Here is a 14,913-nt window from a genome sequence, read left to right as displayed (position 1 = left end):
CATTGATTTAGGCTTTTTTTTTTAAGTGTCAGACTAAAAAAAAAAAAAAAACCTCAAAAAAGTCCTGAGAACAAAAAAATTCCATTCCATTTAAAACATGTCAATCTTTTCAAACAAAATATGCCTGACTTTAAATACACAATTTTTATGTTGTTCTTTTAGCATTGCTTATTTTTACAAAATACAGTAAACCCTTCCAATCATTACAAGAGGCAGACAGTTGTCTTTTCAATATAGCAGAAAGATATTGAGGTTAGAAATGTTGCTGCATGCTTTGAATGGGGAAAAAGTAGTGTTAAAGTCAGACAAATATAAACATTAAAAATAAATTTTCAATAGGACATTTTTCCGCGGAACAAAAGTCTTTTTTTGTGTAGCATTGCCTTTTTAAACCAAGGAGCGCTAAGGACAGTTCAAAAATGTAGGGATTGACACTTACAATATAAGCTATTAGTATTCACTCAACACAGCCCAATTAAACTACAAAACCCAAAACCAGTGAAGTTGGTGTGTTGTGTAATTCGTAAATAAACACTAAATACCAATGACGTGCAAATCCTTTTCAACTTATATTCAATTTAATAAACTGCAAAGACAAGATATTTAATGTTTGAACTAAGATTTTTTTTTTTGTTATTGCAAATAATCATTAACTTAGAATTGATCAGCAGCAAAACATTTAAAAATGTTGGCACAGGGGCATGTTTACCATTGTGTTACATCACCTTTCCTTTTAACAACACTCAGTAAAAGTTTGGGAACTGAGTGGACCAATTTTTGAAGCTTTTCAGGTGAAATTCTTTCCCATTCTTGCTTGATGTACAGCTTAAGTTGTTCAACGGGGTCTCCGTTGTGACATTTTAAGCTTTATATTGGGACAAACATTTTCAATGTCAGGTCTGGACTAAAGGCAGGCCAGTCTAGTACGCGCACTCTTTTACTGTAACACGTGGCTTGGCGTTGTCTTGCTGAAATAAGCAGGGGTGTCCGTGATAGCGTTGCTTGGATGGCAACATATGTTGCTCCAAAACCTATATGTACCTTTCAGCACTAATGGTGCCTTCACAAATATTTAAATTACCCATGCCTTGGGCACTAATATGCAGTCCTCTCCAAGGTTTCTCATAGTCATCATTGTCACTGTCACCGACGTCTCACTGGGGTGAGTTTTTCCTTGCCCTTATGTGGGCTCTACCGAGGATGTCGTTGTGGTTTGTGCAGCCCTTTGAGACACTTGTGATTTAGGGCTATATAAATATTGATTGATTGATTGATAATCCACTTTGTATCCTTTTTATGATGTTGCCCTGTTGTTTTAAAGGCCTACTGAAACACACTACTACCGACCACGCAGTCTGATAGTTTATATATCAATGATGAAATCTTAACATTGCAACACATGCCAATTCGGCCGGTTTAGTTTACTAAATTGCAGTTTTTAATTTCCCGCGAGATATCCTGTTGAAAACGTCACGGAATGATGACGCATATGATGACGCGTGCGCGTGACGTCACCGGTGGTAGCGGACATGTTCTCCCAGCACCGGTCACGGCTAAAAGTAGTCTGTTTTTATCGCATAATTACACAGTATTCTGGACATCTGTGTTGCTGAATCTTTTGCAATTTGTTCAATTAATAATGGAGACTACAAAGAAGAAAGATGTTGGTGGAAAGCGGTGTATTGCAGCTGGCTGTAGCAACACAAACACAGCCGGTGTTTCTTTGTTTGTTGTGAAGCTTTAATATGGAACAGAGCGGTCAAGCGAACATGGTTCCCTACCACATTTCAACCGGCGGGTTTCGGTGAGAAAATTGTGCTAATAAGTCGGCTCTTACCGTAAACATGAGAGGAGCTTGTGTCGTTCCTCCTGCAGCTGTCTAAGAGGCAGCTGCGACTTTCTTAGGTTCTAAATGGCTTCCCTCAGAGACAATGGCGGTCACCACACCCCTCCGACTTTCAGGTATGACTATATAATCTCACTAAAACACTAGTAACACAATAAGCAAGTAAGGGATTTTCCAGAATTATCCTAGTAAATGTGTCTAATAACATCTGAATCGCTCCCACTGCCCTCGTCGTTTTTTTTTCTTCCAGTCCTTCACTCTCACTATCCTCATACACGAATCTTTCATCCTCGCTCAAATTAATGGGGGAATAGTCGCTTTCTCGGTCCCAATCGCTCTCGCTGCAGGTGGCCATGATTGTACACAATGTGAAGATCTCTACAACCAGTGACGTCACACGCACATCGTCTGCTACTTCCGGTACAGGCAAGGCTTTTTTTTTGTCCTGTCCAGCTTCTCAGGCAAATCATATAGTTGATGTAGATGCCCATATCGGCTGTTCAGATTTATTTTACAAGAGAGAAGTGTAGGATACTTCTCTTTTTGCCTTATTTGAAATTGACTTTATTAAATGTATTAATACAATCCTTTGGTGCAGCCGGGCCGGAGCAGGAGGGCACAAAAAGACAAAAAAAGGAAGACAAAGGGGTGATGTGGGGAATCAGACAGAGAGACAAAAACAACAACAGCAAACACAACAATAACAACAAAAACAACAACACCAGCACATACGATATGCACAAATATGATCGCAAAAGTGATAGCAAAGAAGCAGTTAGTGAAATAAATAATAATATTGAAATGACAATGAGCATTTTTACACTACAACTGGAGCAATACAAATACCAATAGAAAAAGCGCTATTGATCATGAACAATACCAATAGTTTACCTCTATTATCAACATCTGAATCGCTCCCACTGCCCTCGTCTTTTTTTTTCTTCTAGTCCTTCACTCTCACTATCCTCAAACACGAATCTTTCATCCTCACTCAAATTAATGGGGAAATTGTCTCTTTCTCGGTCCGAATCGCTCTCGCTGCTGGTGGCCATGATTGTAAACAATGTGAGGATGTGAGGCGCTCAACAACCAGTGACGTCACGTGCACATCGTCTGCTACTTCCGGTACAGGCAAGGCTTTTTTATTAGCGACCAAAAGTTGCTAACTTTATCGTGGATGTTCTCTACTAAATCCTTTCAGCAAAAATATGGCAATATCAGGAAATGATCAAGTATGACACATAGAATGGACCTGCTATCCCCGTTTCAGTAGGCCTTTAGATGTAATAGTTTTTTTTACTTGACTTGGGTTTGTACAACGCTTTATGATTTTATCAGTGAAAAGTGCTTTATAAATCAAATATACTTACTTCTTCTTAAAGGAAAACAATAACAAGTGACATAGGGGCCGCGTTCCATTTAGTCGCTCCAGATAGTCTTATCCGGGGCCGCGTTCCATTTAGTCGCTCCAGATAGTCTTATCCGGGAAGAGCGGTCCACTACAGCAGGTCAGAGCTGAATGGAACGCGGCCCTATTCTCCCTTCAATAACTTCATACTGTATTTGACAAACACGGTGACAACTTGTATCGCTGTATTTGAACACGGCACCCTCACTTCACGTATTTTAGCATCTTAAAAGGCAAGCCATTTAAATGTCCATTTAAAAGTTGCTGAAAATAACTTTGATATGTGTACATTCCGAGTCGCCTTGTTATGTTAGCATGTCATATCAGCGGCTAACTTCCGCCTCTTTGCTGTTCGACAGTTCGCAAAGAAACACTGGAAACGTCCAGAAAGCAGCCATAAACCAGCGTCTTTTTGCATGTATTTACAGCGAAATGCTCATTTTGTTTGACGGGAATTGTGAGCATGTGTCTTATTCATACGAGTTAAGCGGAGGCTTTCACGCGTCACCATGACTTGCTTAAAAAAAGGTTCACAAACTCCCTCTTAAACTTGTTAAATTCCACGCACCACTACATCTTTAAAGACGAGTTTCTCACCTGGTCCTTCTCAGATTTGCTGCCTGTGTGTCCACTCTCTGCTGCGTCTCCGGTGTCTCTCATTTTTTTCTCCCCTCCTCGTTACAAAGTGATGCCAGGAAACACAATCAACTCGTCTTTTTTTTTTTTTAACCAACCATTATATTCTGACCCTTTTTTCCCCCTCTCCACTTATTGAACAGGTTTTTTGCAGCCTCCCCAGCCGAATCAAAGGAGTAAAGAAGGTGCAGAGCCAAGAAAGCACACAGGTGAGGAGGGTGTGGTCTGGAAATAGGTAAATACCTCCTCCATGCTTTGTAAATAGGAGTGGTCACTCACAACCACACGAAAGTCACACCTGGATTTTTGGGGGGAGTTGTGTTTTATTACATGACAACGCTAATGCCTTTTAGTGTGTTAACTATACAATACATGTTGAGCTGCGAGAAATGTGATCTTGCATGGGACTAAAAATATCACACTGCTCAAGCCTGGATTATAATATGCAGAGAGAGGGGAAAAAGTGCAAGATGCCTCACTAACTACCACAGGGGTCACCAACATTTTTGAAACCAAGAGCTACTTCTTGGGTACTGATTAATGTGAAGGGCTACCAGTTTGATACACACTTAAATAAATTGCCAGAAATAGCCAATTTGCTCAATTGCCAGAAATAGCCAATTTGCTCAATTTACCTTTAATAAATATATATAATATATATAAAAACAGATATTTCTTTCTGTCATTCCGTCATACATTTTTTTTCCTTTTACGGAAGGTTTTCCGTAGAGAATAAATGATGGGAAAAAAACACTTAATTGAACGGTTTAAAAGAGAAAAGAACAGGAAAAAAATTGTAATTAAATTTTGAAACATAGTTTATCTTTAATTTCAACTCTTTGAAATACAAAATTCACCCGAAAAAAAGAAGACTAAAACTAGCTCATTCGAATCTTTTTGAAAAAATTTAAAAAATAATTTATGGAACATCATTAGTCATTTTTCCTGATTAAGATTAATTTTAGAATTTTGATGACATGTTTTAAATAGGTTAAAATCCAATCTGCACTCTGTTAGAATATATAACAAATTGGACCAAGCTATATTTCTAACAAAGACAAATCATTATTTCTTCTAGATTTTCCAGAACAAAAATTTCAAAAGAAATTCAAAAGACTTTGAAATAAGATTTAAATTTGATTCTAAAGGTTTTCTAGATTTGCCAGAATAATTTTTTTGAATTTCAATCATAATAACTTCGAAGAAATATTTCACAAATATTATTCGTCGAAAAAACAGAAGCTAAAATGAAGAATAAATTAAAATGTATGTATTATTCTTCACAATAAAAAAAATAAATTTACTCGAACATTGATTTAAATTGTCAGGAAAGAAGAGGAAGGAATTTAAAAGGTAAAAAGGTATATGTGTTTGAAAATCCTAAAATCATTTTTAAAGTTTTATTTTTTCTCTAAAATTGTCTTTCTGAAAGTTATAAAAAGCAAAGTAAAAAAATAAATGAATTTATTTAAACATGTGAAGACCAAGTCTTTAAAATATTTTCTTGGATTTTCTAATTCTATTTGAGTTTTGTCTCTCCTAGAATCAAAAATGTCGAGCAAAGCGAGACCAGCTTGCTAGTAAATAAATAAAATTTAAAAAATAGAGGGAGCTCACTGGTAAGTGCTGCTATTTGAGCTGCTTTTAGAACAGGCCAGCGGGCTACTCATCTGGTCCTTACGGGCTACCTGGTTACCGCGGGCACCGCGTTGGTGACCCCTGCACTACCACCAATGCACCAGAAACACAGGTTTTGCGATTCAGCATTTTCTTAAAAATTTAATCAGATTTAAATATATTACTGTAAATACAATTAAATAAGATTTTCTTCAAAGCAGGGTTGCAACATTTTTTCAGAGAGCATACATCCATAACAAGTACCAGTCAATCAGAACACACACATAGACGATGTTAGGATCTCCTTCTTGCTACGTCTGGCTTATCTGCCGTATCCCTGAGGGTCGTTTGCCTTTTTGGACTCTTCTTTTCCGCTTGTTTTGCTGATGTGGTATAACGTGTTGGCCAGGATTTGGACCTGGCAGGTGCCCAGCTTGCATCCGCGGGGCGCACGCCTGCGACGGAGTTTTACTGCCAAACTATTGGAGAGAATATAAAATAATGTCATTAAAAAAAAAAAATCACCTAGATATGCTTAGTGAGCAAGGACCATAATATATCCCACTAGACCAGTGGGGCCCGTGGGCCAAAATTGGATCACTGAGTGGTTTTATTTGGCCAACCATAGGGTGGCATCCCAAATTTAATACATATTCACACTAACGTCATTGATGGCATGTCCGCAAGGAAAAATAGTGGCCATCTATCCATTGTATTCGCACTTATTAATGGTATCATTTACAATTAGGCTTTAGGTTAAAATTGGCCCTTTGGGACTACGGATGCAAAAAGTTTGGAGTCCCCTGCACCAGACCATCATTGGAATTTTTCTCATGCATTCGATGCTGTTCTGTTACAGAGAACAAGGAAATGGGATACAATTGCTATGGTATGAAAAGGGGTAGAATTAAATAAACTCAGCTTCTACCTACTTCTTTTTGGACGTGCGGTTATGAAACAACTGGAAATATGTGAAGCATTACACTGTATCGTATGCATGTTCGAAATAAACTGAAACTGAACTGAACTGAATACACATGTGAGTGAACTTTCTGCAGTCTTTCTTTGCCGGTAGTAAACAGTCAAAAATGTAAACAAACTTGTCAAAAATGCAGCATAATTAAGCCAGTCAAGATCTTAAGTATTTGTATTTGTTCACAAAATATAAGTAATTCCAGGTGTAATCGGTATACTAAAAAAGTAAATTCCACTTAGACACTATTGTATTTAATAGAGCATATTTACATTACAGCAGTGTGCAAACCGCAACAATTAGCAATGTTTTTTTTAGCAATGCTAAATTACCACATAAAGTAGTCTCCTCATATAACAATATAGCCACATATCCAGGCGAAAATGTGCATTTTCTGTGTGATCTCCCCTCACACTTGACTAATAACAGGAACAAATCTACTTTTAAAATAGTGTGGATTAGAACCCATGTTTTGCCTTTGTGAGCACTTGTGTTACTAAAAAATGTCAATGAAACAACAACTTTTATTACTCTTTCATAGTGTATGTAGTCCTGAAGAAACAACAGAGGGACTATATGGTACATCCTGATTTTCTTTCATACCTGTGTTTAATTGCATCCATGTCAAGATGTTGGTCTTCTGACTGATAAGGAACAATCTTCATGAATGGAACGTGCTGCTCCTGTGCTCCAATCCCCGATGTCTGGACGGTGTCCCCTGCAAGTGAGGTGTCTTTGTCCGACCTATACTTCCGGAAGAATGATGTACCAATTAGAACAGGAGCAACACAGTTAAATTTGTCAAGTGTGCGACTGAGTTTGTAGTGACCTGAGATCTGGTCCAAGTGGCAATGCAGCAGTCAAAGGCACAGTCAGTAGCAGCAGAACAGCTATCTCCATACCGCACTGCCCTGTGGTACACCAACACTTCAGTGAAGTAATGTTTTGGTAGTATTCTCCAAAAGTAAATTAACTTACCACCAAGAAAATAGGAAAATTCCCTGGTACTTTTGGAGTGAACCATCAATCCAAAAGGTTTTGTTGTTGTCTCTTAGTGACTATGAAGTCTGTAAGTCTGTCATGCTTTGCCACTTAGAACCTGTTTTATAGGTTGACTGGATCAAGGGTGTGTCTTGACCGTCGTCATTGTTTCTCCAAGACAACTCCCACTCTCGTCATCGGTTAACGTTCAGGAGGTTTCCTAATAATTTATAGCATGGCTTGGTAAACAAACTTTTAGTGACAGCCAGATCATGTGATGATACTCAAAGTGACCTTGCACCTTGGTTGATGTTTACATTAATTTTATTTTCCTCCTTCCTTTGATCCAACAACCCTAGTCACCCCCTCCTTGCCTTTCCTCCACATCCTCCTCCATCCTTCTCCTCTCAGTCCACTTGCTGCTGCGCAATTGTTCCACAAATCCTTCTTTCTTTTCCATCACCTGCAGGAAGCGCCGGCGGGCCCAAAATAACACTGATTCTCCTGCGGGCTTTTCTTTATCGCCCCGATTTTCCTGTGCCTTTTCCCCTTGAGTCACATATGCCGTCATTGTGTTTATTCCTGAAATGTCCTTTGCTCCCACCAATCCTCACATACAGTGCTTGGAGAAAAACAACTGCTCGATCTTGCATACACTTCCTAAAACCTTATCATTTAATGTAGAGTGATACCGTCTTATTAGTAAAACATCAGACGAAGACCGAACTGTTTGTAAAATAATGTATTTTCCCATATATATCATGACAATCCAATCAATAGGTTCCAGACACCCCCCCAAAAAATATAGAGATTGTAGTTTTACTTGCAGTAAACAATGCAAAATACATTTAAATGATTAATTTAAAAAAAAACACTTTAACATCACTTTTATTTTTATTGAAGACTCTTTTTGACAAAGAGAGCAATGTGTGGAGAGAGGGGTGGGGAGAACCACACAGGTGCCACCCTCATACTTCTTTCTTGGATTAAATGGTGTTTCTCACTTTCTTTATCAAAGGGCTGGCATTTGCAGATTTGTTGGGCATAATGGTGTTGAGCCAGAAAATATAGGCAGTAAGTTTTGTTATAGAAAAAGCAACAAGTGTTTGCATTGTAAAATGTTGAATTAGAAAAGAAAATATAGACATTAAAAAACATAATACTTTTTGTGGATATGTTTTGTTTTGTCAATGCCAATCTTTTTGCACCATCATTGTTTTTTAGGTGTTACAAATGTTCCTTTTTAATTTTAAATTTTTCCATATTCACTGTTCTTTTTTCACTTTCAACTTACGAGCAGTGACAGCGGCCGCTCTACTCATTCCTCTTCTCAAAATCTGGATGTACGTTCTCTGCCTTCATGGCCCCTTCCCCTTCTTGAAATCCCTGCCATTAAGTTGAATGTAAAAAAAAATGCATTGGAAAAATGGAACATTAAAAAAATAAAACTTGTAACACTTAAAGACATAACAATCTTGGCGTAAATTAATCTGATGATTGGCAATGAAAAATATGTCACGATACAAAAAATATCTTTGAAAAATATTGTGTTTTTTTAATGTCGGTGTTTTCTTCTTTAATTCAACATTTTACAATGCCAACATGAGTTTTATTGTCAATGTAACTTTTTACAATGACAAGTTTTTTTTAATACCAAAAATTGCTTATTTTGCAGTCGTATTCAGTAAAAAAAAAAAAAAGCATACACTGAGTCACCAATGAATAGGATTATTTATTTAGGTACTCGATTTGTGCATAAATATAGGCAAACAGACTTGTTTGTTACATGCAGTGTTTGGGGGTACAATAACCGAGGCGGGAAAAAAACTGGGGTAATGTTGTGGCAAAAAAAGTTTGTTTGAAAATGGTTTGTAGGAAAAAAAAAACAGAAGTACTACTCTCTTTCACAAAAGTGAGTACTTTTTAAGGGCCACTTTCATATCAGTGGAACTTGGGTATGCTTTACAGTAGTCAGTGTCCAATTAGGTTCAGATCTAAAGAAATTCTTGGCCACTCCATTACGTTCAGCTTGCTTGGTAAGGCACTTTAGAGTTGTTTCTGCCATGTGCCCTACATTCCCAATGGAGGCAACCATGTCACAGTACGCACATGTTGGGATACATATTTACCGCCATGAGCCGCAGCACTAATGGAGCCGCACACCGTGACGCCGTCACCATACTTGCCCAACACACAATTATCTTGGTACTCACGTGTGTTACCAGCTATTTTGACAATAATGTCTCTGTGTTGACTCATTTTCATAGTTGGTTGATCATTCAAAATTGTACACTGGCTGGCAGCACGGTGGGACAGGGAGTAGTGCATGTGCCTCACAATACGAAGGTCTTGAGTTCAATCCCAGGCTAGGGATCTTTCTGTGTGGAGTTTGCATGTACTCCCCGTGGCTGCCTGGGTTCCCTCCGGCTACTCCGGCTTCCTCCCACCGCCAAAAACATGCACCTGGGGATAGGTTGATTGGCAACACTAAATTGGCACTAGTGTGTGAATGTGAGTGTGAATGTTGTCTGTCTATCTGTGTTGGCCCTGCAATGAGATGGCGACTTGTCCAGGTTATACCCCGCCTTCCGCCCGATTGTAGCTGAGATAGGCACCAGCGCCCCCCGCGACCCCAAAGGAAATAAGCGGTACAAAATGGATGGATGGATGGAAAACCTGTGTTTCTGGTGCATTGGTGGTAGTGAGTGAGGCATCTTGCACTTTTTCCCCTCTCTCTGCATATTATAATCCAGGCTTGGGCAGTGTGATATTTTTAGTCCCATGCAAGATCTGTAGTGGAAAAGTGTCCTGTGGTCTGACGAGTCCACATTTCCAATTATATTTGGAAACTGGGGACGTGGTGTCCTACGGAACAGAGAGGAAAATAACCTCCAGCGACCCCGAACGGGACAAGCGGTAGAAAATGGATGGATGGATGTACACTGGCTACTCTAAATGATTCTATAATATTGTACCTTGAGAAGATTTACTTTGATAAAAATATTTGCCTAAAGGGGCCCTTTCTTACCTGTTAGTACTTGTTTTTGTATTGGTATCCTGAAAATTTGAAATAAAACCATGCAGGCTCGGCAGAAATATTGTCGCGACAAGTTCGCCTTCTTCCAAAAATTTAAGTGGGCCATTTTTCTTTAGTTGTAGTCCAAATTTGTATTTCATAAGTTTATTTTTTTTCTATCCTCTTCTTGTGGTTCAGACTGGCTTGTACATGCAGATGCATGCTAAAAATCCTTAGCTGTTGCCATTGCTTAAAAAGTAGCGTATAGTTCTAACTTATATCTGTCAGTAGACTCGATATAGAGGCGCTTAAAAACTACATGTTTGAGGGGGGAAAAGACACAGCGCAAGTGGAGTCACGTAACCAAGACCACCCACAAAACTGTGTGTTCTGAACAGGTAGAAAGCGGCTTGAAGATGTTCTGTAAAAAAAAAAATCCATGCAAAAGTTTGACAAAGAACCACCATTCCATGTTATGAAGACCACAAACAAGTGATTTAAATGTAGAAAAACATCATAATAGGACTCATTTATAAGTGAAAAATGTACTCACTTTTGTGAGCATCTATGTCTGTATCACCCCCAGTCATAATCAATCAATCAATGTTTACTTATATAGCCCTAAATCACTAATGTCTCAAAGGGCTGCACAAACCACAACACAAACCACTACGACATCCTCGGTAGGCCCACATCAGGGCAAGGAAAACTCACACCCAGTGGGACGTCGGTGACAATGATGATTAAGTAAACCTAAAAGTATTTTGTAAAGCTCACACTTTTCAGAATTGCCGCAATTTAAACACCTCTCAAGAAACGAATACAATATGTTTGATCTTAGTAGTGAAAATCCTAAGCATTTCCGGATATGACTATTACACTCATTTTCTCTCAGCCGCCTTCTGGCCCTACAGGCGCAACTTCCCCTTGTGACTCTATTGTTTACCTCCCCGGTGTGTGACATCTGGCTGGCCTGTGTTGTTAGAGTAGAGCACTGAGTCATCATCCTCATTACGATTCAGCCTAATGAACTCACATATGATTACGGATGAACTCCTTTCTTGCGTAGTTTTCATGAATAATTTCCTCAAAACATGCTCCCACATAAAACCCAGGAAAAGGACTACGTGCGGAACGAAAGCAAAGCCGCCTGGCTGACGAAACTCCTGAACTGCAGCTGCTTTGAGTTTGAGTTCATTTCGAACATGCAACCATACAACATGATACATCACAATTTCCATTTTCTCTTTTCAACATGTTCGAAAAGGAGTCGGAAGAAGCAAAGCTTATTTAATCCTACCCCTTTTCGTTTACATAACAGTTGCTAAAACTTTTGTTCACTTCCTGATATCAATTATTCAGAATATACTCCATAAGTAATCACAATAAAAATAAATAAATGGTGAAGTAAGTTATATTTCATATCATGAGATAAGTAAGATTATTTTGAGAATGTAAGAAAGAATGGATGAAATACATTCAGGTTATTTATCATGGTTCTTTTCTTTTATACTTTGTAAACACTTTAACTTTGAAGAGTTTCTTAAAGTGGATCATATTAGTACATTGTTTGTTTGCTTTACTTAATCCATTCCATAATTTAATTCCACATACAGATATACTGAAGATTTTAAGTGTTGTACGTGTGTACAAATGTTTTAAATTACGTTTTTCTCAAAAATTATATTTCTCCTCTTTTTTTAAGAAGAATTGTTGTACATTCTTGGGTAGCAGGTTATAGTTTGCTTTGTGTATAATTTTAGCTGCTCGCAAATTCACTATGTCATGGAATTTCAGTATCTTTGATTCAATAAATAAAAGATTTGTATGTTCTCTATATCCAACAATATGTATTATTCTAACTGATCTTTTTTCTAACACAGTTGGTGAATGAAGTGTACTTTTGTAATAATTTCCCCATATTTCTACACAGTAACTCAGCTATGGTAACACTAGTGAGCAGTAGAGAATATGAAGTGATTTTTGGTCTCGAACATGTTTTGCTTTATTCATTATTGACGTGTTTCTTGCTACTTTATGTTTTATATTTTTCACATGAGGTTTCCAGTTCAATTTCTCATCAATCATTATACCTAAACATTTGGTTTAATTTACTCTTTCAATTTCTATTCTGTCTATTTGGATTTGTGTTTGATTTTCTCTACTACTGTTACCTAAAAGCATTATTTTAGTTTTACTGAGATTCAATGATAAGTCTGTTTTTGTCAAACCATCTTTTTAATTTGTTCATTTCTTCTGTTATTGTTTGTATTATCTTCTGTGTGTTCTCTCCTAAACAAAACGCTATTGTATCATCCGCAAATAATACCAACTTTAAATCTTTTGTAACTTTACAAATGTCTTTTATATAGAGACTGAATAATTTAGGTCTTAGTATTGATCCCTAAAGTGTGTTCGCCTAGCTTCACGTATTGTTTCCTGTTCATTAGATAACTTATCCAGTTTAAAACTAACCCTCTGATGCCACATCGTAGTTTTTTGATTAAAATATTGTGATTAATTGTGTCAAATGCTTTGGTTAGAACAATAAACACAGCTGCCGCACATTTTTTACTATCTATTGCATTGGTAATTTTTTCGGTAATTTCAATTTTAGCCATTGAAGTTGGAGTGTTAGCTCTGTATCCATATTGGTTTTCTTCGAGTATTCTGTTTTTATTTGTGAAACAGTTTGAACAGTTTTTCAATGATTTTAGAAAATTGTGAAAGTAAAGAAACAGGTCTATGATATGTAAATTGATGTTTGTCTCCAGTCTTATAAATTGGTCCAACTTCAGCTATTTTAATTTTGTTAGGAAATGTATCTGTTTGAAATGTTAGGTTACTAATATACATTAATGCTCCTGAGATCTCTTCAATAACCTTTTTTATCGTTTCCATATCAATGCCGTTACAATCAGTTGAAGTCTTAGATTTACATTTTTTCACGATTGTAGCTATTTCCTCCTGTGTCACATTACTGAAGAACATGGAGTTGGGATTTCGCTCTATGGTATCATTATAGTCCTCAATTGAAGTTAAGTTAAAAGTTAAAGTACCAATGATTGTCACACACACACACTAGGTGTGGTGAAATTTGTCCTCTGCATTTGACCCATTCCCTTGATCACCCCCTGGGAAGTGAGGGGAGCAGTGGGCAGCAGCGGTGCGGAACCCGGGAATCATTTATGGTGATTTAACCCCCAGTTCCAACCCTTGATGCTGAGTGCCAAGCAGGGAGGCAATGGGTCCCATTTTCTTTATAGTCTTGTATGTCTCGGCCGGGGCTTGAACTCCCAACCTACCAATGTCAGGGCGGACACTCTAACCACTAGGCCACTGAGGAAACTGGGTTTGGAATCCTTTCTTCCAATTTTGGCCCAATATTTACAAAGTAATTATTGAAACGTTCAACTACTTCCTTTATGTTGTCTTTATTTTTATTTCCGTCTAAGAAGTATTAAGGGTAATCCCTCTTAGTGCCATTTTCAATATTTCTATTGAGGATGCTCCATGTTGCTCTCATATTAGTTTTGTTCCTGTCCAATAATTCACTTTAATATTATCTTCTACATGATCGTAGTATGTTTGTTATTTTGTTTTTTATACTTTTTGTACTTAATTTCAGCTTTTGTAGTTCTTTGTGCTATAAATTTTCAATATAGTGTATTCTTCTTCTTACATCCTTTTGTCATCCATGGTTGATTATTCTTTCTCTGCTTTCTACTGAGTTGTTTCCATGGACAATGTTTGTCATAAAGTATTATGAACTTGTTTAAGAAATTTTCATATGCTTCATCAACCTCTTTTTCAATGTACACATTGTCCCAATCTTGCTTTTGTAGCTCAATTTTGAAAGCAATCATCTTCCTCTCTGTGCACAGTCTTCGAAATGTCCTTTTGTCTTCCATGTTCTTCTTGTAGTTTCCATCATATATTGTAAAAACAGGCAGATGACCACTAACGTCGGTTATAAGTAGACAACTTGTAGTGTTATTATCAAAATCATTGGTAAAAATATTATTAATAAGCGTAGCACAGTGTCCTGTGATTCTGCTTGGCTTTGTGATTTTAGGATATAAACTGATGCTGTACATAATTGTATAGACCAGGGGTCACCAACGCGGTGCCCACAGGCTCCAGGTAGCCCGTAAGGACCAGATGAGTCGCCCGCTGGCCTGTTCTAAAAATAGCTCAAATAGCAGCACTTACCAGTGAGCTGCCTCTATTTTTTAAATTTTATTTATTTACTAGCAAGCTTGTCTCGCTTTACTCGACATTTTTAATTCTAAGAGAGACAAAACTCAAATAGAATTTGAAAATCCAGGAAAATATTTTAAAGAATTGGTCTTCACTTGTTTAAATAAATTCATTTATTTTTTACTTTGCTTCTTATAACTTTCAGAAAGACAATTTTAGAGAAAAAATACAACCTT

The 14,913-nt window shown here is 37.5% G+C and overlaps 2 protein-coding genes across 4 annotated transcripts in view; one reads left to right on the top strand and one right to left on the bottom strand.

Moving 5' to 3' along the window:
- LOC133558188 (transient receptor potential cation channel subfamily M member 4-like) overlaps nt 1-4,134 on the bottom strand; it is a 37,244-nt gene extending 33,110 nt beyond the window's left edge. The window contains exon 1 of one of the 2 annotated variants that reach the window (XM_061909378.1): nt 3,852-4,134. In XM_061909378.1, the coding sequence (XP_061765362.1) occupies nt 3,852-3,914 (63 nt within the window). In that variant the 5' untranslated portion in view covers nt 3,915-4,134. The remainder of the gene's footprint in view (nt 1-3,851) is intronic. The other variant, XM_061909380.1, reaches the window with a different exon arrangement.
- Nucleotides 4,083-14,913, top strand: part of si:dkey-94f20.4 (synembryn-A) — a 34,399-nt gene continuing 23,568 nt past the window's right edge. Inside the window, exon 1 of one of the 2 annotated variants that reach the window (XM_061909384.1) lies at nt 4,083-4,099. The gene's annotated coding sequence lies outside the window, so the exon portion shown is untranslated. The remainder of the gene's footprint in view (nt 4,100-14,913) is intronic. The other variant, XM_061909381.1, reaches the window with a different exon arrangement.

The sequence above is a fragment of the Nerophis ophidion genome, linkage group LG08 (assembly GCF_033978795.1).
Source record: "Nerophis ophidion isolate RoL-2023_Sa linkage group LG08, RoL_Noph_v1.0, whole genome shotgun sequence".
Taxonomy (NCBI): Eukaryota; Metazoa; Chordata; class Actinopteri; order Syngnathiformes; family Syngnathidae; genus Nerophis; species Nerophis ophidion.
The sequence above is the reverse complement of the archived record's forward strand: the minus strand, read 5'-3'. Positions and strand labels throughout refer to the sequence as shown.